At 41.4% G+C, this 27922-nt stretch overlaps 1 protein-coding gene across 2 annotated transcripts in view; it reads left to right on the plus strand.

Annotated features, from left to right (window-relative positions):
* Positions 1-27922, plus strand: part of sorcs1 (sortilin-related VPS10 domain containing receptor 1) — a 176824-nt gene that overhangs the window by 38749 nt on the left and 110153 nt on the right. For both annotated transcript variants that reach the window (XM_085913215.1, XM_085913216.1), the window contains exons 2-4: positions 7996-8063; positions 13526-13625; positions 21713-21871. In XM_085913215.1, the coding sequence (XP_085769341.1) occupies positions 7996-8063; positions 13526-13625; positions 21713-21871 (327 nt within the window). The remainder of the gene's footprint in view (positions 1-7995; positions 8064-13525; positions 13626-21712; positions 21872-27922) is intronic.

Consider the following 27922-nt stretch of genomic DNA (forward strand, 5'->3'; position numbering starts at 1 on the left):
TCGAGCCAACCCCCTTTACAGTCCTCAGGCTCCCCAACACTAGCGTTAGTGAGAAGCTAACAAATATGTTTCACAGATTATTCTGTTCCCCAAGAATTAAACAGCACCTTCAATGCAATTTATCTGATACGACTAAAAATACACCCACAATAAATGAAAACAGAGCATACAGCTCTGAATTCAGAAGAAAGGCTGATGCTAATGCAATGAAAACGAGGGCATAGACACGTAATGATATGGTCAGTAAATTACCGTAATTTTCGGACTATAAGTCGTGGGTTATTTCATAGTTTTCGACTTATACTCAGGAGCGACTTAAATGTTGTTTTTTTCCCAAATTTTCAAAATTCAAAAATCCACAATGTAGAGAAACCGCAATAAACGAACCGCGATGTAGCAAGGGATTACTGTCATTTCAACTGCAAGTGACGTGACCGGCACCACGTGGCGGTTGTTTACATAAAGGACAAAGGATTCGATCACGGGATGACAAAGATGACGAAAGGCCCCGCGTTTGAAGGATTTAATGATTTGGAGTGACACGAGGTTTGAAAACGTATTTATGTTATAGTTCTTTGATATATTATATTTTGTGTAGCAACTTGTATATGTTTTTATCGTTACAGTTCAGTAGTTGTTGGCTCATTGAACTCTTGTTTTGTTAAATAAAGAGCCGTTTACCAAACCCACGTCTTTCCTGGTACTTTGTTAACGCTACAATATAGTTATATACTAGATCTGTGTGGCGCGCGCGCGGCGTTATTGACATAAAGGACGAGGAATTTGATCGATGGATTTAATGATTAGGAGTGACACAGATGGTTTGATAATATTGTTGTTATTTGAAATATACTTTATATATCATTATATGGGTCTGTGGAATAATTAGAAATGCAACTTACAACGGGTCCGACGTCAGCATATGCGGCCCATACGCGCCATTGTTTACATAAAGCACGATCGATGGATTTAATGAATTGGAGTGACACAGATGGTTTGATAAACGTGTTATTTATGTAATACTAACTTGAATAACTCTGAATGTTACGTCAGGCCCGCTCTCAGCTCCTTGTTTGTGTATATGTCATGTTAGCATACCGTATCGTTTAGCCTGTTTTTGCTGGTTCATGTCTGTTCTTGGTGTTGGATTTTGAATAATAAGTATGCCCACATCTGGCCGACGCCTCTCACCGTGGGCAGCTCCAGAGTGCAAGAGAGTGCAGCTATTCTCGAGAGGGCTTGCATCAGAGCCCAAACTATGTGTGGAGGCAAGTCCGACTATGTCTAGTCGGAACTTTTCTGCCTCACACACCAGCTTGGGCTCCTTTCCAGCCAGAGAGGTGACCTTCCATGTCCCTAGAGCCAGCCTCTGCAGCTGGGGATTGGACCGCCAAGGTCCCCGCCTTTGGCTGCCACCCAGCTCATTTTGCACCCGACCCATTTGGCCCCTCCCACAGGTGGTGAGCTCATGGGAAGGGGACCCACGTTTTCTTTTCGGGCTATGCCCGCTGGGCTCCATGGGCGAAGGCCCGGACACCAGGCAATAAGTATGCCCACACCTGCTCGACGCCTCTCACCGTGGGTAACTCCAGAGTGGAAGAGAGTCCAGCCCCTCTCAAGAGGGCTTGTATCAGAGCCCAAATTATGTGTGGAGGCAAGTCAGACTATGTCTAGTCGGAACTTTTCTGCCTCACACACCAGCTCGGGCTCCTTTCCAGCCAAAGAGGTGACATTCCATGTCCCTAGAGCCAGCCTCTGCAGCCGGGGATCGGACCGCCGCCAAGGTCCCCGCCTTTGGCCGCCACCCAGCTCACTTTGCACCCGACCCCTTTGGCCCCTCCCACAGGTGGTGAGCCCATGGAAAGGGGGGTCCACGTTGTCTGTTCGGGCCATGAGCGAAGGCCCAGCCTTTAGGCCTGGCTCCAGAGGGGGGCCCCAGTGACCCGCATACGGGCGAGAGAAAACTGGGTCTATATATTTTATTCATCATAAGGGGTCTTCTGAGCCATGCTTTGTCTGGCCCCGCACCTAGGACCCTTTTGCCATGGGTGACCCTACCAGGGGCATGAAGCCCCAGACAACATGGCTCCTCTACTTTTTTTAAACAGAATTCGGATTTTGGAACAAAGGAGAGCCAATCACTCGACTTGTTCAACCAAATAGGATTTTAGACCTTTTGTCTCCTCTTTCGTTCTGAGATGGGTGAGTGGAATCATTGTTGTTTTTTTCTACTTGTAATTCTTTATCTTGCTTATTCATTAAATTTCTTCTTAATCCTTAATTCGGTTTTTGATTATTTCGTATTAACTATGTTGAGCATGGTTTTATATCCAGTAATTAGAATTTTAAATTGTCTTTATCTCCCTATCATAGTCATTCTTTAAATCCGTTCAATTCTTTTTAAAGTGAAGACATCTTTAATCTCTAACATTAGATATTGTCAGATCTGTTGAAATAGGTATCTTAAACTCAGCTGTGGCGAATGTGTTCGGGTGTAAATAACAAATCCCCGAGGTCTTAACAAAGACATCTAAATATATCCGAAATTTAACAAAAGCCTCAAATCACAGAAGGGAGTCATCAGTATGGCACGGTTATTCTGACGACGTGTCTCAATTTTAAATTACTCTGCACAAGCGTCGTTTGACTTCAAAGGGCGTCATAAAGAAATTATATTGATTCTTTTAGAATTAATTTCATGAAGGTGGTTAGAATTCAGACGAGTCCCTTCACACACAGCTTATTCAACCCTTTAATGGGAAGCCGGTCGCTTAAATATAAGTGCAGATTTGACAAGTTATATTACAACAAATTTCCTATTTCTATATATGTATGAAGAGTCGAATAATTGAATAAAAATAAATACTAAATATTCTTTTAATTGTGTTTCTTTTTTTAAAAATAAAAGTGAGTTGTTTAAAAATGTTTTAGACAGTGTAAGGAATAAACTATTGAAAGTGATTGTGATTAAAATCCAAAAGAATCAACATGTTCACTGTTTTAGACTAGCACTATAAATATTACAACAATAAGAACAATGACACTTTTAAAGACCCTCTGCTGTTCTGACAGCAGCTGATTGGCTATCACAGTCGAGGTGTCTCGACTTGACTGTGCATTTTATCCATCCATCCATTGCCTGAACCGCTTTGTCCCCAAGGGGCCGCGGGCGTGCCGGAGGTGGAATTGAACCCGCACCCTCCTAACTGTGAGGCGGCCGTGCTACCCAGTGCACCACCGAGCTGCAGTGTATTTCATAGTGGTGAAAGATTAACAATCCAGGTTCTCTGGTTAAACTGCATGCTCTGATTTCCATTGGACCACAAACGCACCACGACCGTCATAGTGTCTGTCACTGTTAGCAAAAGCCCACAGCAATTAAAGTGAATATGTGCCCACGCAATACAATCAGACTGACACAACATGAAATCTCAAGATTCTCCAATTCTCCACGCATGCACGATTAGCAAGTGGCTGACCTTGCGGGAACTGACCAGCGGTTTGGTGATCCTGTTTATAATGCGCTCCGTAATTAATAATGGACAATCCCAAGTCACAGTTGAACATCTCTCACGGCACACCAGTGTGCCACGGCACAGTGGTTGGGAAACACTGCGTTAGCATACCGTTTAGCCTGTTGTTGCTGGTTCATGTCTGTTCTTGGTGTTGGATTTTGTCAAATAAATAGTTTTGTTTTTTTTCTACTTGTTTGAATGGATCATTTTAGATGATGATGTTGCCAGAATAAACCCCAAAAGGTGATCCATTATTGTTCACTGAGATATAGTTTTGTGATGACACTATCAGCATGTGTGAGGTCCTGTGAGATTTTGGTTTGAACTCTAGAGTTCAACTTTAAATGCATGCTTTAGATCAGGGGTCGGGAGCCTTTTTGAGTAAGAGAGCCATAAAAGCAAAATATTTGGAAATTTGTTTCAGTGAGAGGCGGCTCGGTGGGGCAGTGGGTAGCACGTCCGCCTCACAGTTAAGAGGGTGCGGGTTCGATTCCACCTCCGGCCCTCCCTGTGTGGAGTTTGCATGTTCTCCCCGAGCCCGCGTGGGTTTTCTCCGGGCACTCCGGTTTCTTCCCACATCCCAAAACATGCTTGATAGGCCGATTGAGCACTCCAAATTGTCCCTAGGTGTGAGTGAAGGTTGTTCGCCTCTGTGTGCCCTGCGATTGGCTGGCAACCGGTTCAGGGTGTCCCCCACCTACTGCCCGATGTCGGCTGGGATAGGCTCCAGCACGCCCGCGACCCCCGTGGGGACAAAGCGGTTCAGAAAATGAATGAATGAATGTTTCAGTGAGGGCCATATAATATATTTTAAAAGTAGATTCAACTAAATGTCAGTATAATAAGCCTCTGTGTTAGGGATGTTCTGACTAACTTATTTTGCAAGAACCACACGGGAGACAGTATGCCCTTTGAACACTTGCAAGTGGAGAATTTGTTCGTTACTGTAGATACAGCAATGTCCAAACAAAGTCTGCCGTTGAAGTCATGCAAGAGAGTATTTATTGAGAGAAGAAGGGTGGGGGTGAGAGTGGCAAAGGTGGGGGTGACAATTTACATGTGTGGTGGTCACCTCAGACAATGGTTAACCACTTCAGAGGGTCCCAGTTTATTGTTTTACGAGGTAGTGGAAATAAAACCTAGTGGAGCCTTCCAGATGACTAACTAAACAACACACCATTTGGAAAGTGGCAACAACTGAATGGTTAAACTTTTCAGAGTCAAGGAAAGGTTAAAACAAAGTTCATCATTCTAGTCAACATCCCAACATAATCATACGATCAAGATAGTTCATAAACCCTAACACTCTGAATTTATCTTTTTAAATAATGTTGTTATAATACTCACCATTAATGTGACTTCTGGTGCTGCATGGATTTGCTGATGTCTTTGTAGTCTGGTTGGTACTTGGTGAAGTTAAGCGTCATGCAAGCGTTGACACTTTCATCCGTCAAATGTGACCATAGATTGTTCTTGATGTTTTTAAGATGTGAGAATGACTGCTGAAATGCATATTTAGATCCAAACATGGTCAATACATCAATACTCACACGCTACAGTGTGTAGTATGTGACAGGAAGCGCGTTGCAAGTTTTGAGAATCAGCTGGTCTTCAGGTTGAAGTTTTTTCATGAACGTTTTAGCATACTCGCCACCTGTGAATGGTTTTCTGTTCCTCGCTATTGATAAAGATCCAGCAAAACTCGCGGAATTATAGTCACCTTGCCGGCTCCATACCTTGCTCAGTAGCTCTTGGCACGCTTTCTTTTTGCTGTCTCCCGCAGGGTATTTTGAAGCAAAGATAGCATGGCACGTGTCAAAGTGCCGCTTTACATTTGACCGTTTTATAGATGCAAATTTGTCATTGCAAATTAGACACCGCAGAACCTGCTCTCTCCACAAAGGCGAATTCTTCGGTCAATTCATTCTGAAATATGCAATAGTTGTCATCTTTTTTTCTTTTCGCCATCTTCTTTGTCGAAGGGTTAGCTTTGAACTAATGACCGAGCAGACTGATTCAAAAGGGTTTACCTTTGTAGCTTATTATCCAAGTAAAACAATGGACAGTTCCTCAGCTCCTGAGCTAATGACTGAGCAAACAAATTCAAAAGGGGGCATTTACCTGTAGGCTATTATCCAATTAAAACAATGGACAGTTGCTCCTGCAGCCAACTGCAGCCCTGAACAGGATTTGGACGCAGAAAATCGATGGCTGGATGTTTTATTTGAAGAGCCGAAATCTGCGAGCCAGATCCAATCCTCAAAAGAGCCACACCTGGCTCGCGAGCCATAGGTTCCTGACCCCTGCTTTAGATGTTTGGTGGACGATCCAGGTGAAATTCCTAATTGGATGACCTTGAGAACATTTGACAAATTATTTGACTGTCGGTCAGTTTACAGGTCAGGTTAACTTCAAAGAAGAATGTGGAGGAGGAAGTGAATGAATCCAGTGCAAGTGAAAAGCTGTGTGGAGCAAGTGTCAATTTAGCCTCCAGCTGGGCAGCTGAAAGCATTTGGTCAGTCATTAGCATGTAAAGGTCTAGTCTAGTCAAGACATTTAAGGTTATTCATTCCCCAGGCCAATTATCCACTACACTGACAACATGCTCTTTGTTAGGGATGTTCTGACTCTAACTTATTTTGCAAGAACCACACGGGAGACAGTATGCCCTTTGAACACTTGCAAATGGAGAATTTGTTCGTTACTGTAGATACAGCAATGTCCGAACAAAGTCTGCCGTTGGATTCATGCAAGAGAGTATTTATTGAGAGAAGAAGGGTGGGGGTGAGAGTGGCCAAGGTGGGGGTGACATTTGACATGTGTGGTGGTCACCTCAGCAAATGGTTAACCAGTGCAGAGGGTCCCAGTTTATTGTTTTACGAGGTCGTGGAAATAAAATCTAGTGGAGCAAAACAAGGATGTTTCCACACCATTTGGAAAGTTTCAACAACTGAATGGTTAAACTTTTCAGAGTCACGGAAAGGTAAAAGGTCCAAACAAAGTTCATCATTCTAGTCTACATCCCAACATAATCATACGATCAAGATAGTTTATAAACCCTAACACTCTTCCTAAACACACTTTACTAATGCTGTTATCCTAGTGGTTATTTTCCTCTGCACATTTTAATAGCCCAAAGCTGGCCAAATGCACTGCACGTTTTGAGTCTTTTGGGGACTGCAGATGTTACCTCATGCTTAATAAGCAATATTACACAGGCCCCAACCAAGCAATGTAATTCCACCCGAGGTGCATCTGTTAAGCTTGTACTCACAGGAATGACATGCTGGTGGAAATCTCTCACAAAGTCACTTAAGTCACACACTTTCTCAATTGCTCCAATTACAACGAGCTCCTGGAAAGGGCACACATGAACGATAGGGGATAGATTGGATCACCATGCTTATTTTTGTATAAATACAGTGACTAATTGTTTCCAGATACATATGCCATGGGACATTCTTTTTGTGCTTGAAGTGTTAAGGTTGTATACAGTAATCCCTTGCTACTTCGCGGTTTACCTATCGGGGGCTCGGTCCATCGTGGATTTTTTTCAAAACAATCATTGCAGATAGATTCGGTGCATCGCAGATTTTTTTCTTTTTTTTTAAGGCAAGTGCACCCCTACTCCATCAGCGACTCCCCGATGCGTCGCGGCTTTTTGCGGCGTCACTTTATAAAATTATAAAAGTCTTGTGCGGATGCCAGCAGTTGGCCAGCACGCAAGAGCAGAGAGGAGCTAGACACATTTCCACTTCAAAAAAGCTTCATAAGTCTTGTGTGGATATTGTAACAATACATTTACTCATCTTTATTTTCTTATTTTTTTAAATAAATAAGAATGTTTCTGCAAGTCAGTTTGACTTTAAAAAAATCACAAAAGTGTTTAAAAATACAAAAAAAATTTTAAAAAACAATAACGTGTATAAAAATACAATAAAGGTTCATAAAAGTCTTGTGCGGATATTGTAACAATATACTTACTCTTATTTTTTTCTTTATTTTCCTGTTTATTTAAATGAAGAATGTATGAAAATCAGTTTGAGTCAAATCAGTTTGACTTTAGAATGTTTACTAAAGTGTTTAACAATACAAAAAAACATTTAAAAGTACAATATACAGTGTTTATAAATACCATAAAATACAATAAAGGTTCACAAAAGTCTTTTACAGCGATTGTAACAATATATTTTCTCTACATCACGGATTTTCACCTATCGCGGGTGGTCTTGGAACCAATTATCTGTGATAAACGAGGGATTACTATATTTATATTGCAGTGAAGTAATAATAAAAATGATCTATAAACAAAAACACGAATCACATTGCCATAAAATATGGATCACACAAAATCACAGAGGTACTCTCTCCAACAAAAATCTTGATCCATATTATATAATGAACAATAACAGACAATTAACCATGGTAGAACTCTAGTGTTTAAACGATTTAAATAATCTATTTATGTCATCTTTTGCAGGTGATTTTGATGCTGACCAAATTATTTGACTTCAACCTCAACAGTGTTACTGAGAGCTCACTATGGAGGTAAGTTATTTATATTTCAAAGTGCCAATGATAGAACATTAAAGTTACATATTTCAGACCAACGCCGCAAAAAGAATTATTGTAAAAACATTGGGCATACTCACTACAACAGTATTTGTCAGATTGAAACACTCATCATTCATGCATCGAGTAGACTGAAGAGTTTGACCCCCAAAACAAAAAGTGATACCAGGGATACGAAGGCAAACATTAGGCAATGTCAAGACAATACTTAGTGACAATACTGAAAGAAATATCAGATACTGCAAGGAAAGTATTTACACATAGAGTGGAATCTAGATTTAAGAAAAAAAAAAAAGTAAGGTAAAAACACCATATACGTATAAAAATATGTTGTAGTTCTGTGCAATGTAAATATGCCCTGTAGAGTACATTGTTATTGTAAATAATTATTGTTATTGTAAATGAATGTTGAAAAAATGGTGAAATTGTTTAACTTTTTTTTTAATTTATCCAAAACTACGTAAATTTACAAGGTGGAAAGGGCATGTAGAAACTTGGTGATGAAAAGTAGACTAGATTTTAAAGTGGCAAAAAGCCGTAGTGGCACAGATGGTGTAATATGAGTTTGGTGGATTTGATTGAGGCGCAGGAAGACAGATTCAGCGCTCAGTGAAATGTGCGTGTTGCATGTCATTTCAATCATAAGTATAAAAACTGTATCGGGCAATCCCTCAGAATCGGTTTAGAAATCCATTCATTCCTACCACGTACCAAAAACATGCATGGTCGGCCGATTGACCACTCCATATTGTTCATAGGTATGATTGTGAGTATGGATGGTTGTATGTCTTTGTGTGCCCTGCGATTGTCTTATGATCAGTTCAGGGTGTCCTCCACCTTCCACCCAAAGACTGCTGGGATAGGCTCAAGTCCGCCCACAAACCTTGTGAAGAGTGTCTTACGGATTTCATGGCAACCTCTTAAAGTGGCTTGCATCATACTTATCTAATCACAGATAGAGATTTGTCAGTGGTGCTCAATCCTCCTGGTGTCATGTTACATCATGAGTTCCACAAGATTCAGTTTTGGGTCCTTTAATGCTTAGAATACAGACTGCTGTTAATGGCTAAAACCATTTGACCAATACTCGAGAAGACCTCCTTACAGAGTCATAAGGGGAGTGGGATGGCTTAATCTGTCAAGCCATGTCCTTTAAAAACATCAAGGAAACAGTTTCAAAAGAATTTAACACTGTCGACCAAGAGGTCAAATAGTTTGAAAAGGGTGCACGAGCGTTAGCAATTTTATCAATGAAAAAGTTCAGAATTTCACAGAAAGGCTGCAAATAGTTTGAGGGTTCAAGAACAATGTCACTGGTTTTGAATTATTATAATTTTGTGACGGCCTGAATAAGGTTTTACAAACATCTCTATGGGTCTCTTCACGGTGCTCTGGTAGCAGCACCAGCAGGAGTGGAGGCTACTGGTAATTCAAATGAGGGGAGGCTCAGCCTGGCTTTAGTCAGATTCATCATGTAGAAACCAAACATCCGGTTTAGCCTACTGCCTCACAGACCTCAAGAGAAGCTGAGCATCTGATCTGCAGGATATAGCCCAGCATTTATCCAGTGGCCGTCCAATTTTGAGCAGTGCAACAATCCAATGTATATGAATAAGATCTTGTCCCAGGTGGAGGGACTCAAGTATCTTGCGTTTGTAAATGAGTGAGGGGGGAAATGTAGCGAGTATGGTGGCTGTGACTCAGGCAGAGTGGGTCGTCTAGTAACCGGAGGGTTGGCGGTTCGATCCCAGCTCTGTCACAGTCACGTCGTTGTGTCCTTGGGCAAGACAATTCACACACCTTGCCTCCAGGTCGCCATTGTAAATGAGAAAATGTTCTCAATTGGCTTACCTGGTAAAACATTGAATTAAAAAAATAACAAAATAAATCAATAAAAATGTAGTGATGTAGTCCATATTTTGGTCTCTCCTGGTGAAGAATAAGCAATGTTGAAAAGCAAAGCTTTCAAGTCACCGGTTGATCATTGTTCCTACTCTCTTTAATATTCACGAGCTCTGGGTTGTAAACAAAAGAATTAAACGAGATTGCAGATACAACCAGTTGAAATGCATTTCCCTATCAGGTGTCTTGGCTCTCTCTTTTGATAGAGTGAGAAGTTTGATCATCTGGGAGGTGTACAGAGTAGAGCCACTCTCCGCCATTGAGAGGAGCCATATGAAATGGCTTCCGATGCTTCCTTAGTGGTGAGGTGTTTAGTACACATACCTCCTGGGGAAGACAGAGAACATACTTATGGGCTGTATTTTCATCGATGGCACATGCGGAAAAACTGGCATATATTGACCTCAATACAAGCCCCAAATCTCACTATGCCTGTTTGCCAATTTAGCATGGAAAATCCTTGAAGATATGTCCAGCAGATTACAATTTGATGTCAAAAGGTTGTTCTAAGGCATATGTACGCCTGCTATGACACCGTCAAAGGTCCACAGACATATTTAGGTTGCCAGCATTCTGAGTTTAATGAGCGTACCCTTTCTTGAATACGCCGACTTATACGCATCTGCAAAAATGATCAACACCCGGTCCAACCCAATTTTGCACATATTTAGACCACACCCTGTGCCAAATTTAAGGCTCTGGTCTCATGGCTGGTTTGGGAATGTCTCGAGAAGAGCTGGATGCATTGGCTGTGGAGAGAAAAGTCTCAGCTTCTTTGTTTGGGTTGCTGCCTCCGTGACTCAACCCCCGATAAATGGAAGGAAATGCACGAGAGGTTGTATAAAAAATAAAGGGTTCCCTCATGTGGTTGATATAAAACCGTACCACAAGTCAGTATTTTTTGTGTTGTGTGATGCTTCTCTTTCATGCTTGGTGTTAAATAAAAAAATATACAAGATGCAAACTATTAAAATATCAAATGAAGAAAATGTGATGTTCAAACGAATTGCATTGTGCTTTATTTTTTTGTCTTGATTGATTACTACCGTAATTTTCGGACTATAAGTCGCTCCGGAGTATAAGTCGCACCAGCCATAAAATGCACAATAAAGTGAAAAAAAACATATATAAGTCGAGCCGGAGTATAAGTCGCACTTTTGGGGCAAATTTCTTTGTCAAAATCCAACACCAAAAACAGACATGAACCAGCAACAACAGGCTAAACGATACGGCATGCTAACGTGACATATACTCAAACGAGGAGCTGAGAACGGGCCTGACGTAACATTCAGAGTTATTCAAGTAAGTATTACATAAATAACACGTTTATAAAACCATCTGTAGCACATCCGCCTCACAGTTAGGAGGGTGCGGGTTCGATTCCACCTCCGGCCCTCCCTGTGTGGAGTTTGCATGTTCTCCCCGAGCCCGCGTGGGTTTTCTCCGGGCACTCCGGTTTCCTCCCACATCCCAAAAACATGCTTGATAGGCCGATTGAAGACTCTAAATCGTCCCTAGGTATGAGTGCGAGTGCGGATGGTTGTTTGTCTCTGTGTGCCCTGCGATTGGCTGGCAACCGGTTCAGGGTGTCCCCCGCCTACTGCCCGATGACGGCTGGGATAGGCTCCAGCACGCCCGCGACCCCCGTGGGGACAAAGCGGTTCAGAAAATGAATGAATGAATGAATGAATGAATGAATGAATAAGACCATCTGTGTCACTCCAATTCATTAAATCCATCGATCTTGCTTTATGTAAACAATGCCGCGTATGCGCCGCATATGCTGACGTCGGACCCGTTGTAAGTTGCATTTCTAATTATTCCACAGACCCATATAACGATATATAAAGTATATTTCAAATAACTATCATATTCCAACAATATTATCAAACCATCTTTGTCACTCCAAATCATTAAATCCATCGATCAAATTCCTCATTCTTTATGTCAACAATGCCAATCGTGCGCTGCAGAGATCTAGTATATAACTATACTGTAGCATTAACAAAGTACCAGGAAAGACGTGGGTTTGGTAAATGGCTCTTTATTTAACAAAACAAGAGTTCAACGAGCCAACAACTACTGAACTACCAGCCACGGAGGTGGAAGAGAGCTCCATAGAATAGGAGCGGGCGTGCGTAAAAGCCATGTCCGAGCCCCATCCACCATCCCCGGACAGCCACCCGGCCGAGCGCCGGCCCCCGACTTCCATCCACGGAGATGAAAGAAAGCTCCGTAGAGTATGATCAGGCGTGCGTAAAACCCATGTCCGAGCCCCATCCACCGTCTCCGGACAGCCACCCGGCCGAGCGCCGGCCCCAAACTTCCATCCACGGAGGTGAAAGAGAGCTCCCGTCGAGAAGGATCGGGCGTGTGTAAAAGCCATAATCGTTTTTCAAACCTTCTGTGTCACTCCAAATCATTAAATCCTTCAAACTCTTCGTCCTCTGTGTCACTTACAAACAAAGCCGCTAATGATGCCGGTAGTACATGGGGCCCTTCGTCATCTTCGTCATCCCGTGATCGAATCCTTTGCCCTTAATGTAAACAACCGGCGCGCGGCACGGGTGACGTCACTTGCAGTTCAAATGACAGTAATCCCTTGTTACATCGCGGTTCGTTTATCGCGGTTTCACTACATCGCGGATTTTTGAATTTTGAAAATTTGTGAAAATAATCACGTATAAGTCGCTCCTGAGTAACTAACCCGATGTCACTGTCCCATGGACCAGAGTGTTGATGATTCTGGAGTCATCCGGAATAGTGCACCCTGAGGAAATTGAATCCTTACCATGGAACCCACAAACCAGGCAGTGAAATAAATTTGCAAGCATGGCGTGGATATTTCTCTTTTGCGTTCAGGGGGCTTTCTAACAGATCCTTCAGTCTAATTTAAAACCAGAGTCAAACTCAATTGGAATGTTCATACAACTGACTTTTACTTTTGAAATCAAGGAATATACTTGTATACCAAGGAATATACGTGCTGCTTAAATGTTGGTTTGGATGGATGAATTGATGGATGGATGGATGGATGGATGGATGGATGGATGGATGGATGGATGGAAGGAGAGACAGACACACAGACTTACAGACAGATTTATTGTTCCGTTATGAATTTTTTCTACTCAAACCCAGTTTGGTTTTTAGGTTTTCCTTTACTTTAGCGTTGAGGCCTTTTTAGCTGGATGTGAGATAAAGAACACAAATGTCAGCATAAGCCTCAATCTGTGCTCAAACTGCATCCATGTAATTGTTTTTCCCCACTAGCGCTATTATTTCTCAGAATTTAGGTAACATTAACTCAAATCTCAAATGCAGGGCATATTATGTATGCAATAATGAATCAGAGAAAGCCAGTACTGTGGCCATTGTAACGTGGCCATTGCAATCCTTGGGGAGAGCCTGTTGATGTATTCAGCTCAATTGGGACTTAATTACATCAGTGCCTTAATCCATGTCAAACCCTACTATCACTTTTAACTCCAGCAAGTCATTTTTCAAATGTTCACCAGACCTTTCTGATCAAATTTCAGGTCAACTGACTATGGAGCAACATACCAGAAACTGAATGACAAAGTTGGAGCAAAGACAATACTCAGTTATTTGTACGTGAGCCCAAACAACAAAAGAAAGGTAACACTGCACATTTATTACATGCTTTGTTTAAATACTGTAACTAGATTTTACAATATCAAGCAATGCATGTTATTGTTATTTCTTGGCCAACAACACAAGAGCCTTCAGAGAGGATGCTGGTGGCACCTCTGGAACTCAATAGTCCTAAAAATGGCAACCAAATATCAGTTGTGCTCCTACCAATTGGGGTTTAAAAAAAAAAAAAAGGGACTCAAAATTCAATGTTACATCATGAGTCACCTAGAACATGATCATTGCCTACCACCTACACAGGACCACTTGAACATGTATAGTGCGTTTAATGGCCTCTAAATGTTCCTGCTATCTTGTTTAATAACATTCAAGTATTGTTTGTGGTCATCTTAGCTTATTAACTTTTGGTTTTAGTGTTAATAGTTGACACTGAAAGCAAATTGATGTACATGCAGAATGGAAAACCTGACAAAGCATATGTTGGAAGAAAATTCTGAATTTGTTTGTATGTATAGGTTCCAGAGCTTAGCCAGCAAGGGATTTCGTCCAAGTAATATGAAATGCATTATATTAATAGCGGTCACTTTGTCCAAATACTTTTCACCCCCTTTGAATGTAAGTGTTGTGAGCTTCATAAAATGTCTGCATTTTCTCAATAGTACAGTCAACATTTTTTAAGTTAAAACCTTAGCAGTCTTGTAAATATAAAAAATATCATAATATCAAATATCAAATCAAAATTATTCCACTCCATCTGTAAATACCATATATATGTAAATTGTTCAGAGAGGTTTTGATGAACAAACAGCAAAAAGAAACTCTAAACTTTAAATAGCTCCTCAAAACTTCCAAACCTGCATGTTCTCTGACCCTGAACGTGATACCATGTGACCGCTGCTGTTGGCAAACAAAAGTCTTTATTGAGCCAATGTAGTGCAAGTAAATTAGATTTCTGTTGCTGCTGGGGATTGAGAGAGAAAAGTGCTGAAGGGCACTGGCAGATGGAGAAAACAGAGAAGTAAAAGAAGAACAAGAGAATGAAGTAAGTCATTCAAGAAAATGGGGAGACAGCAAATACAGTAAAAGCGTAATTACTGAATATGCATTAGAAAGTGAACCATGAGTAAATTAGTAATAATAGTGGGACCAGGGACGTGCGGTCAGAGGAGGCCTCCCCTGCCATCATAAAAAGGGGAAAAACAAATTCAATTGTTTTTATTATAAAGTCATTTTCCTTTTAATTTCAATAATTTTGTATCATTTTGAACCAAAATCGCTGAATTTTTATAGTTATTTTAAAACCGAAGACGATTCGCTCAGAGGAGCCAACTTCGTGTCTCGCCTCCTCTGAGGATTGCGTAATCACATGGCTGCCTATGTTGACAGGCTATGCAGTTAGAACTTCTGTCTATCTATGTCGCTGTTCAGGTGTTCAAACACTATAGCTATATTATCTAATTTCCGTAGTTAAGATGGTGTATATAATACCTTGTGTTTTTTGTCATCTATCTGTAATGTCATGTTTCTTTAGATAAACAAAACGGCTTTACGGAGGCTACGAAAAAAGGTTCTCCAGCCTTATGGCAGGGGGTGCTCGTGATCCCGAGATGCTTCATGCGTAGAATAAGAGATCTCCAGTTTTAATTTACAGTGAACAACTGATGAGCAATCGTCCATTAGTTTCGTTTTACATTCGTTATTTTTTCGTTTTTACATTTCGTTTCACAATGGAGGATTATCGTAATTTTCTGACTATAAATCGCATTTTTTTTCTTAGTTTGGGTGTGGGGGCGACTTATTCTCAAGAGCGATTTATGTGATTTTTTTTTACAAATTTTTACAAAATCCGCGATGTCGTAAAACCGCGATAAACGAAGCGCAATGTAGCAAGGGATTACTGTAATTTGAACTGCAAGTGGCGGTTGTTTACACAAAAGACAAAGGATTCGATCACGGGATGACGAAGATGACGAAGGGCCCCACGTACTACCGGCATCATTACCGGCTTTGTTTGTAAATGACACGGAGGATGAAGCGTTTGAAGAATTTAATGATTTGGAATGACACAGAAGGTTTGAAAAACTATTCTGGCTTTTACGCACGCACTGTCCTTCTCGACGGGAGCTCTCTTTCACCTCTGTGGATGGAAGTCGGGGGCCGGCGCTCGGCCGGGTGGCTGTCCGGGGACGGTGGATGGGGGTAGGACATGGCTTTTACACATGGCCGGCGCTATTCTATGGAGCTCTCTTCCACCTCCGTGGCTGGAAGTTCAGTAGTTGTTAACGCTACAATATCGCTATATACTAGATCTCTGCAGCGCACGCGCGGCGTTGTTGACATAAAGAACGAGGAATTTGATCGATGGATTTAATGATTTGGAGTGACACAGATGGTTTGATAATATTGTTGTAATATGATAGTTATTTGAAATATACTTTATATATTGTTATGTGGGTCTGTGGAATAATTAGAAATGCAACTTACAACAGGTCTGACGTCAGCATATGCGGCGCATACGCGGCATTGTTTACATAAAGTGACACAGATGGTTTGATAAACGCGTTGTTTATGTATTACTTACTTGAATAACTCTGAATGTTACGTCAGACCCGTTCTCAGCTCCTCGTTTGTGTATATGTCACGTTAGCATACCGTATCATTTAGCTTGTTGTTGCTGGTTCATGTCTGTTTTTGGTGTTGGATTTTGAGACTTACACTCCGGTGCGATTTATATATGTTTTATTTCACTTTATTGTGCATTTTATGGCTGGTGCGACTTATACTCCGGAGCGACTTATAGTCCAAAAATTATGGTACATATCAATTTTCAATTTTTAACAATGGATTTTTGGTCGAAGCAGGAGGTCATCAGTAAAGAAAGAGCAACTCCGGAGTTAACGTGTTTGATTCAGACAACGGGACTTTGGAGCTTGTTCTTTGAAACAAAGTGGTACGCACAATCGAAAACAGGTTTTTGATTCCATGTGCTTTATTGAGTGTTTTTATGTGTGAAGACTGCTGATATAAGATTTTAATTAAAATAGTTCAAATTAAATAATGAATAAGCCACACTAGAGCAGCGTTTCCCAACCTTTTTTGTGACACAGTTAGGTGTCGGACAAATTTTACCAGGTTGGGGGGGGGCGGGTCACATCAGTGCTTCCCCAGTCATGAACCTCACCGCACGTCACTGGGTAGGACCCAGGACTTCTGGGACAAAAGTCTAAAGGCAACATGGCAATTCATCAATTTGCATGCTAAGAAAGTGCACAAAAAGGTGCATTGCTGGTATGGCATTTGTAGGCATCTGACTGATCCATTTTTCGTACTCTATCATGACAACAAAAGAGATTTTTAAATATACATATTAAAGACATAACACACATAGGCCACCAGGCACATCGACCGCAATCTAAATTAGCAGCCCCACGTGGCATATCACTTTTAATGGAAAGGAACAACTTCATAAGTTCTTCTTCTATCTTCATAAAAGATACATGCCTTGTCTTTGATAATCTTGTTTTTTGCAATGCAATTTGAAATCATACCACTAACAGGAAATATGATTTCTAATTGTGGTTACCGTATTTTCCGGACTATGAGCCACTACTTTTTGCACAAGCTTTGAACCCTGGGCTTTATAGTCCAGTGCGGCTTATCTATGTATTTATCATGGTTTTTGATGATATTGTATAGTTTGTGAATATCCTCTTACATATGGAAATTAAACATTAAAACACCAGTGGCTTATACTCCAGTGCAGCTTATATATGAACAAAACAGTATTTTCTCTGAATCTTAGATGGTTCGGTTTATATTTTGGTACAGTTTATAGTCCAGAAATTACAGTATTTTATTGATTAAAAAATGATTCAAATGACTTGCAAAGTCAACTGGCTTAGCTATAAAAACACCATAAACTGCAACAAAGGATTGAAGTTGGGCGTTTTAACCTCAGCTTCATTGAGTGTTTTTCCAAGTTTAAAATTCTCATTTTAACACTTACTCACTTTACCCAATTTGCTTAGATAAGTGTATATTTTAATTTTTATTGTATTGGGCCTCGTGTTTCGGAAGATAAATGAGTGAATTCAGTTTAGGATTCTTTTCAAAGTATTCTATATTCCTGCCAAACGCCAAGGCAGCAGCACATTAGTTCAGTAGTTATGTCACCCTCATCTGCTCTTATGATCAAACGATAAGAAACATCATGCAAGGAATGACTGCACATTGATTTTTCAATAAAAGGGGGTCTCGATACAACAAATGACCTAAAACTATCAATTTTAGAACAGCGCTATCTATAGCCACCTCTCTCTTTGATACAATCATCCAGTGAATAAGGAAATACTGATCATGCATCTCAGGTCAACAGGGGTGTGGTGGCCGTCGGGAATTTGCGGAGTGTCCCGACATGTCACCCCACCCCCCCACCACCACCACCACCACCATCAATTATGTTTCAGTGCTTATAGCCACCCCCAGCATCCCCCAATACCCGTCAACTATTACATTTCGGAAAAGTAATGGCTAGTGTCCACCCCAAAAGAAAGCCGACCCCAACTGGCAGATGACTGCAAAATAGAATTGTGTCGACTGATTACAATACTGTACTTGCCAATAAGATATACAGTATCTCACCTGCCTGGGGCACCAAATAGTTTACATTCAGCCATCTATTGCGCAGGGATTAAGACTGTGGAAAGGGAGGTACTCTAAAATGTATCCCTGTTCACTGACTTTGAAGGACATTATGAATAAAAAAATATATACTTGCATATCATTCATATTTAAAAACAGTGTGCCATGCAGTGGTAACACTGCACTACAGGAGGACATTTTTCACACAAAAAAACTTTACTTCATATTAATTTAAACCATCGGTCAGTTGCTCAGGGATTAACACCATGGTGCAGACCAAATCAATTGCCAATTAAACTCATATGGTTCCAAATACACTAGTGAGATTTGCATGTGATGTGAAAGCCCCCACCTCCCTGCCCACTGCATTTGATTGGAGTCAGATGAGATGGCTCGAGCATCTGATTAGGATGCCTCCCTGGTGGAATCTTCTGGCCATGTGCCACTGGAAGGAGACCCAAGACACATTAGAGGGACTATGTCTCCCGGCTGTCCTGGCTGGGGAGAGGGAGGGTTGGGATTTCCTGTTGAAGCTGCTGCCTCCACTACCTGATCCCGGATAAGCGGTAGATAATGGAAATTAGAAATCTAAATTGCCCAAAGATGTGAGTACGAGTGTGGATGGTGGTTCTGTGTGCCTTGCAATTGGCTGGCAACCAGGGTAGTTGTCTCCCACCTACCGCCCAATGACTGCTGGGATAGGCTTCAACACACCTGCGACCCCCGTAGGGGACAAGCAATACCGATAATGGATAGATGTACAATAATAATAAGAATGATTGTGTATTTACAGACTCAATGGTTTAGATAATAAACTAACTCAATACAAAAAAATACAATATATATAAGGTATGAAAAATCACTTAATAGTACAATTAAAACATATTCACACACAAAAACAAATAAATTGTCAATGACCTCAGAGGAGTTTAGTATACGAATGCTTAGTATACTAGTATACACTACATCAGAAATGGCTCCAGAAATTTCTCTCTCGCCCGGGGCTAAAGGGGGGCTTGACTGATACACAAGGAGGCTCGTAAAATAATTAATAAATACATTTTATAATATCGGGGCGGCTCGGTGGAACACTGGGTAGCACGTCCGCCTCACAGTTAGGAGGGTGCGGGTTCGATTCCACCTCCGGCCCTCCCTGTGTGGAGTTTGCATGATCTCCCCGAGCCCGCGTGGGTTTTCTGCGGGCACTCCGGTTTCCTCCCACATCCCGAAAAACATGCTTGGTAGGCCGATTGAAGACTCTAAATTGTCCCTAGGTATGAACGCGAGTGCGGATGGTTGTTCGTCTCTGTGTGCCCTGCGATTGGCTGGCAACCAGTTCAGGGTGTCCCCCGCCTACTGCCCGATGACGGCTGGGATAGGCTCCAGCACGCCCGCGACCCCCGTGGGGACTAAGCGGTTCAGAAAATGGATGGATGGATGGATGGATTTTATAATATCAAACATAATGCTGTAGGGGCTTAACTGAGACTAAACAGGTTTTGGTGGGGTTATCAAACCAGTGTAGCACTATCCCTGCATTACATACAGGCGTGTGCAAAATAAGAAAGGAGGCCAATTAAAGGGAAAGGCAGGAACTAAGTTTGTCAGCTCTGTTAGGGGTCTGGATGAGCTAAAATGTCAAGTCAGTGTTCCATTAGCCCTGACAGTAAATGCCTCTCATCAAAAGAGCTACGTTTGTTTCATCCACTGGATCAAACATCTGGTAGCACCTCACCAATGCAGCAGAAAGAAACCAAGTCATAATTCTGATTAGTGTGTCAACTGCTTTTGCTTTCATGTGTTAGATTTACAGGCACACAGAATGGCGGAGTTACCTTGTGTTAAATGAATATTCACTGCAGCAAGTAGCCTTATTTATGATATGCTGTCAATTAATAAAGAAGTAAGAAACAAAAACTTTGAGGAAGTCTGTTCCACATGACTACACAGATGTCCATTCTCTAATACAGGAGTACAGGTAGCCAATTACTAATTCTGCAACCTTATTCATTTTATGTATTACTAACATTTAATATGATTCAATTTTATATATATTTTAATACATTTTATGAAATTATTTTTGTTTTATTTGAGTTTTCTTCTACATCTATTTTCCTAACCACTTATCCTCATGAGGGTCGCAGGCGTGCTGGAGCTGTCGGCGGACAGTTGGCGGGAGACAGCCAATTGCTGGTCGGGCGCACACACACACGCACACTTACACACACACTTAGACAGACACACTTATACACACTTATACACACACTTATACACACACACACACACATACACACACACATACAGGCAATTTGGAATGCTCAATCAGCCTATCATGCAGGTTTTTGGAATGTGGGAGAAAACCGGAAACCCACACAAGCACGGAGAGAACATGCAAATCTACGACCCACCACCTGTGACGCGGACGTACTAACCAGTGCTCTACTGTGCTTCCCTGCCACTTGCTTTTATAAACAAGGGTAATCATAGAGCGACATCTACCAAGACAAACTGTTAAGAGGTGCAATGTTTTTACAGAAAAACACTGAGATGTATAATTGTGTATTCAAGTAATACAACAAAAAATATGGTCTAATCAAAATAACTATAACCAAAATGAATGTACAACTACAGTATGCACTTTGTGTTTTAAGTCTGCAAATGCCTGATTCAAGGGAGGCAGCAATGCCAGCAGAGCAGGTGCACGAAGTAGGGTGACCAGACATCCTCTTTTCCCCTTTTCAGCCCCAAAAATCTGTCCGGGGGGAATTTGAAAAACTGTCCGGGATTTTGTTTGACTGCCTCACATGTGCAGTACATTGTTAATAGAATTGCCAGTCCGTTCCATTTCACTCAATTCCAGGTTTCTCTGTAATCGTTTGCAAATAAGTCACGCCCTTCTCCTCAAATCTAGCCACCATGTATGTGTGCATGAGGAGGAAGTAGGCGAGTGCATGCCAGCAAGTGGAAACAATGCCGAAACGTGGGTCGTGATGCATATGAAGCTGAGTGCCTAACGTGTAAAGCAGGATACCCCCCCCCCCCCCCCCCCGCTTCCTCCCAATAAAAAAAAAATAATATATATTGACTTACAATCCAGGACACGCTCGGCTTGCCTGTGAATAATAGTATCCCCGTAACAGTTGTAAGAAGTGGCTGTAGAGATAGAAAGTCTCTGCTTCCCTGCTAATGCTGTTGAGCCACAACCCAACTACGGATAACCAGTAGAAAGTGGGTGGATGGTTGAATGGATGGTTGGTGGACGGATGAATGGATGAGTAGGGTGGGAGGATGTATGTATGTACGTATGTTCGTATGTTATGTACTATGTACGTATGTCCCTGCTAAAGCTGCTGAGCCACAACCCAACTTTGGATAACCAGTAGAAAGTGGGTGGGGTTGGATGGATGGATGGATGGATGAACGGACAAATACCTTCAATTTTCGTTTTACGTATCTTATTCTTTCCAAAGATTATGCTTTTAACGGACACCGAAGTGGAAAACAGTCTTCTGATCAGTTCTGATGAAGGTGCAACATACCAAAAGTATCGACTGAACTTCTACATCCTCAGCTTACTTTTCCATCCTGAGCAAGAGGACTGGATTCTGGCTTACAGTCATGAACAAAAGGTAAGGGAATTGGTTTAGGCTTGTTTCTCATTCTCAACAAGAAAAAGGTTTCAGGTTTTGTTCCTCATCCTCGGTTGGATAAATCCTGTCACAGAAGTAGTTGATCAAATATTATTAAAATTGACTCATCTCCAGCTGCAAGTTCAATAAGATAATTCTACCATAATTGTCTCATACCTATTGCATAGTAAGTTTTGTTTGCACACAAAATGTACTTAACATATTTTTCTGACTATAAGTAACACTTTCTTAAGTAGATCTCAAAATGGCAGCCCAAATTCCCCTTCTTAAATTGTGTTGATGGCAACAAACAACTTCAAGCATAGTTTTCTTCTGAGTTGAACATGGTGTACCCTGACTTAAATCTCACATTGCATTATGGCCAAAGGTAGAATCCTGATTTGTTATTGGGCTTCTTGGTGCTGTAAAGACCATGGATAAGTGGAAGAAAACGTATGCTGGAAAAACAAAACTATCTTAACCAGAATTAAACTGCATGTTTTATATATTTTATTTATACATACACTGCCAAATATGAGCAAGCTAAATACCCAAGAGGAGGACATGAAAACGGCTCCTGGTATTCTGCATAGTGAACTAAAGTTTCAAACAACTAATGCTGGAGCGTTCATTTGACACAATGTGCCATATATTCTTTGATTTTGGTGATGAATGCTCTATTGTTAGTGGAGTTTCTCACCAACATCAACAGGAAAGAATGCCACTGTTGTTTCGTTCCATAAAACAGTGCTAAATAGTATTAGTTAACAACCACTATCATTGGTGAACTTCTATTAAAACCAGGCTCATTAATCTAAGGGCCATAGTAAAACCTTTGAGGTTACCTTTACCCTAATGGATGTTACCCATGTGTATTCACATCTTAAAGCACATAGTTCATCACTGACGGAAAACAGTCACAAATTGTCGTTATTAAGTTGCTACCGTTAAAAATGTGACAGGAAAGTGGAAACTGTGAGTAAATTAAACAAATCATTCAGCACCAAAAATAATTTCTCTATGGTATTTAGATCATGGTGAATCAATCAATCGCAGTATATTCATTCCTATTTCGCCAGATCGCTGACTCACTGCCACCCAAAAACTGCTTCCCCTTCATTGTCCTCTTTTTAGCAGCGATGGTGCATTTGTTGATTGGAGGAGCCTCTCAGATAGTTAGGTTGTAAAATTCTCACACTTCCGTTTCCTCCACATCATCTTCTCTGTCAAGTTTCTGTCACTTGCTTTACCACCCAGTTATTCTTTTCACTAAAATAAATAGCATGATGATTTCCGACCCGCCCAGCCTCTCAGCCTCCTTGCTTGACTCTGCTTGATATAGCTTTGCATTCCTGAAATGACATCACGTAAGCTACACAAATGCATAAATGTATTGCTTTGTTTAACAAATACAAACCCACATGGAAACAATTAAAACCTAAGAAAAGTAAAATGATAAATACTACCGTAATTTTCGGACTCTAAGTCGCTCCGGAGTACAAGTCGCACCGGCCATAAAATGCACAATAAAGTGAAAAAAAAAAACATAAGTCGCACTGGAGTATAAGTCGCACTTTTGGGGCAAATTTATTAGTCAAAATCCAACATCAAAAACAGACATGAACTAGCAACAACAGACTAAACGATACGGTACGCTAACGTGACATATACACAAACGAGGAGCTGAAAATGGGCCTGACGTAACATTCAGAATTATTCAAGTAAGTATTACATAAATAACATGTTTATCAAACCATCTGTCTCACTCCAATTCATTAAATCCATTGATCATGCTTTATGTAAACAATGCCGAGTATGCCATAATAGTTTTTCAAACCTTCTGTGTCACTCCAAATCATTAAATCCTTCAAACTCTTCGTCCTCCGTGTCACTTACAAACAAAGCCGCTAATGATGCCGGTAGTACGTGGGGCCCTTCGTCATCTTCGTCATCCCATGATCGAATCCTTTGCCCTTTATGTAAACAACCGCCGCGCGGCACGGGTGACATCACTTGCAGTTCAAATTACAGTAATCCCTTGCTACATCGCGGTTCGTTTATCGCGGTTTCACTACATTGCAGATTTTTGAATTTTGAAAATTTGGGAAAAAAATCACATACAAGTCGCTCCTGAGTATAAGTCGCCCCCCCACCACCAAAATTATGACAAAAACCGCGATTTATAGTCCAAAAATTACGGTAAATCCTAAATTTCAAAGATGTTCTATAAAAATTTGACTTTTAAATTCAAGGGTGAATCAGTATTAATACAAAATTTCGATGATCAACAATAGGGCATCTGAAAGACTGTTACATATCGGTTACTAAATCTGAGTGTGTATTTAAAACCGAAGATCATTCGGAGCCATTTGTATAACAACTACCATGTTTGCTCTTAAATAATGAAAGATGCCATGGAATCATTGTTTTTATTGTTCAACATCGCTGTCCTAAGTTTTATTCATTAATTGCCCAAGACCCATTAATAACCATTACTGAGCGTTACCTCCCTTCTTGTTTGGACTTTTAGTGGAGTAAACACACATGGTTACACGTTACTATTTTGGAATAGGTCCAACGAGCAATGATTCAGTCCCAGCCAACACATTGGCAGTGTTGGTGTTAAGCAGTGTTGGGCAAATTACTTCCAAAATGTAATTAGTTACAGATGCTAATTGAATTGCTCATTCATGAATGTAACAAGTTACTAGGGAAAGTAATTATTGCATTACTTTTTCAAAAACCTTTAATTATGTAAAATAATTCAGATTTTTTACCAATACAGTTGCATAGAGTAGAACAACATAGGCCAGTACTTCATTTAACTTAATATTTATTGACCAACAATGTAAAATAAGCATAAAATAAATAAATAAATTGTCTCACAACTTTCAGACAATTGTTCATATCGGCCGGACGCGCACACTTCACACTTTCCATTTTTTTAGAGTGCCGTGTGGCTGATAATCTGTTGTATTATTTTCAATTGAATAATATAAGAAAATGTTATATTAGGGTAGTTTTATTTAACTTAAAATAAAGCAAGAAAAAAATTATAAAAAATCATTGATAAATGCATGTAAAGTTTAGAAAGTTTTCAAAAAACAGTTGGTTAATATAGGGCACTCTTTTCCAAAATAAAATGGAGAGGCACCCACAAATTAATAGTCATGTACACATTATGCATAGGTGGTCATCCTTTCAAAGGAAAAATGATAAAAACTTTGCAATTAAGCACCACATTAAAACTGTAAGGTGCAAAGTAAACCGATTGGTACATGATTGTTCATAGAAAATCATGTTAACTAGCAACAGTTAATACACCTTCAACCCCATACATTTTCTGAACTGCTTCTCCTCACAAGAGTCGCAGGCATGCTGGAGGTTATCCCAGCTGATTTTGGGTAGTTGGAGGGGGACACCCTGAATTGATTGCCAGCCAATCGTGTGGCACACAGAGACAAATTTGCACTCACACCTATGGGCAATTTGGAGTACTCCATCGGTCTACCATGCATATTTTGTGAACATGGGAGGAAACTGGAGAATCCAGACGAAGCCCATGGAGGCACAGGGAGAAAGTGCAAACTCCAAACAGGAAGGCCGGAGCGGGAATTGAACCCACAACTTCTGCACTGTGGGCTGAATAACCAGTCGACCACTGCACTGCATTCTTCACACAATTTTTGGTGGGAAGAGGGGTTGTACATCAAATTCTCTAACATGTTAGAGCAAATGTGTTGAAATTAGTTATTGAAAGCAACTGATCCATTTTAGACGACTTGATTCATAACTATTTTCGAAGGACTTTCACAACAAGTCATGGCTCTACGATCTGGAGGAAAGCTTAGGTTGCTTGACTTTCTTGCAGGACTTTAGCAAGGAATGATCAATCCCAGGGCATATAAGACAATCATCTTTGACTGATTCACACCGATAAAAAATATAGTATTTAAATTGTCTAACATGGGGTGGGCAATTAGACTTAGACAAACTTTATTGTCATTTTGTCTACACAGGGTGCATACAAAACGAAATTCCGTTGCATACATCTTACAACAATGCAGTGACATTGCGGTTGAATAAAAATAACATTCATTCATTCATTCATTTTCTGAACCGCTTAGTCCCCACGGGGGTCGCGGGCGTGCTGGAGCCTATCCCAGCCGTCATCGGGCAGTAGGCGGGGGACACCCTGAACTGGTTGCCAACCATTCAACGATCAGCTGATAAAGACTCGTCACGATTACAACAGTGACACTCTGATGAAGGCGGAAGTTCATGCCGAAACATGTCAGGTAATACAACCTAAAAATACCCTGTTTGTGATAAAAGAACCAAAAAGTGGTTGCCAACCAATCGCAGGGCACACAGAGACGTACAACCATTCGCACTCGCACTCACACCTAGGGACAATTTGGAGTGCTCAATCGGCCTATCAAGCATGTTTTTGGGATGTGGGAGGAAACCGGAGTGCCCGGAGAAAACCCACGCGGACACATGCAAACTCCACACAGGGAGGGCCGGAGGTGGAATCAAACCCGCACCCTCCTAACTGTGAGGCGGACGTGCTACCCACTGCCCCACCGAGCCGCCCTAAAAATAACATACTATATAAAAATATAAAATAAAATAAGTATAAGGTGCAGCAGTGATAAGTATGAAATAGTGCAAGGAGACAAAACAGTATTTAAAAAGTGTGCGGAGGAATGCTAAACCAGGTTGCGTACTTTTAAATTTACATGGATTATAAAAGTTCAGCAAAGTTGGCAGTGCAAGATAGTGGTTCATAGTGTCATAATGTTCAGTTCTGTGTATGTGTGATGCGGAGTCCAGTTTAGAGTTCAACAGTTCAACAGTCTGATGACAGCAGGGAAAAAGCTGTTGCAGAACCTGGTGGTCCTGTAGCAGATGCTGCGAAACCTCTTACCAGAGGGCAGCAGGGACAACAGTCCATGGTGGCGGTGTGATGGGTCACCAATGATGTTACGGGCTCGGGACACGCAGCGCTGAGATGAAATGTCCTGAATGGAGGGAAAAGGAGCCCCGATGATCCTCTCTGCTGTCCTCACCACTCTCCTCACGTTCTTCCAATCGGAGGCGCTGCAGCCTCCACACCACACAGAGAGACAGCTTGTCAGAATGCTCTCTATGGTGCTTCTGTAGAACGTCCTCAAGATGGGTGGGGGCAGGTGGGCTCTCCTCATCCTCCGCAGGAAGTACAAGCACTTCTGTGCCCTCTTGACCAGTGCCGTGGTGTTCAGTCCAGGTGAGGTCATCTGTGATGTGGACCCCAGGAATTTGGTGCTGCTGACCACCTCCACAGCTGAGCTGTTGATGATCAGTGGAGCGTGGTGAGGCTGGTTTTTCCTGAAGTCGACGATGATCTCCTTCGTCTTTTCCACATTCAGGATCAGGCTGTTGTCTCTGCACCAGCCCACCAGCTGTTTCACCTCCTCTCTGTAGTCCAGGTCGTTGTTGTCTCTGATGAGGCCCTCCACTGTTGTGTCGTCTGCGAACTTCACAATGTGATTGATGGTGAACCTGGGGACGCAGTCGTGTGTCATCAGGGTGAACAGATGGGGGCTCAGGACGCAGCCCTGAGGGCAGCCTGTGCAGAGGGTGATGACATCGGAGGTGTTCTGTCCAACCCAGACTGACTGAGGTCTGTTGGTGAGGAAGTCTAGCACCCAGTTGCGAAGGGGGGTGCTGAAGCCCAGGTGTTCCAGTTTTCAAAGTCAAAGTCCTCTTTATTGTCAATTTCTCCACATGCCAAGGCACACAAAGAGATCAAAATTACGTTTACCACCGTCCCACGGTGACTAGACACAGTACACAACACTCACATCAAATAGCACAAAGAGTAAAAAAGAACAGACAAGAGCAACAAATAAGTAATAAGCAAATAACCCAAATAAATAAACAATAAATAAATAAATAGACAAATAAGAGCAGCAAAATGGAGCAAGCGCGCTAATAGCAGACAGCCAGATCATAGCGCAAAAGAACAGGACGTCATGTAGCAGAGGGTGGAGGGGGGAGGGAATTCAG

Source organism: Syngnathus leptorhynchus, chromosome 5 (genome assembly GCF_054491065.1).
Source record: "Syngnathus leptorhynchus isolate UIUO chromosome 5, UIUO_Slep, whole genome shotgun sequence".
NCBI classification, from domain to species: domain Eukaryota; kingdom Metazoa; phylum Chordata; class Actinopteri; order Syngnathiformes; family Syngnathidae; genus Syngnathus; species Syngnathus leptorhynchus.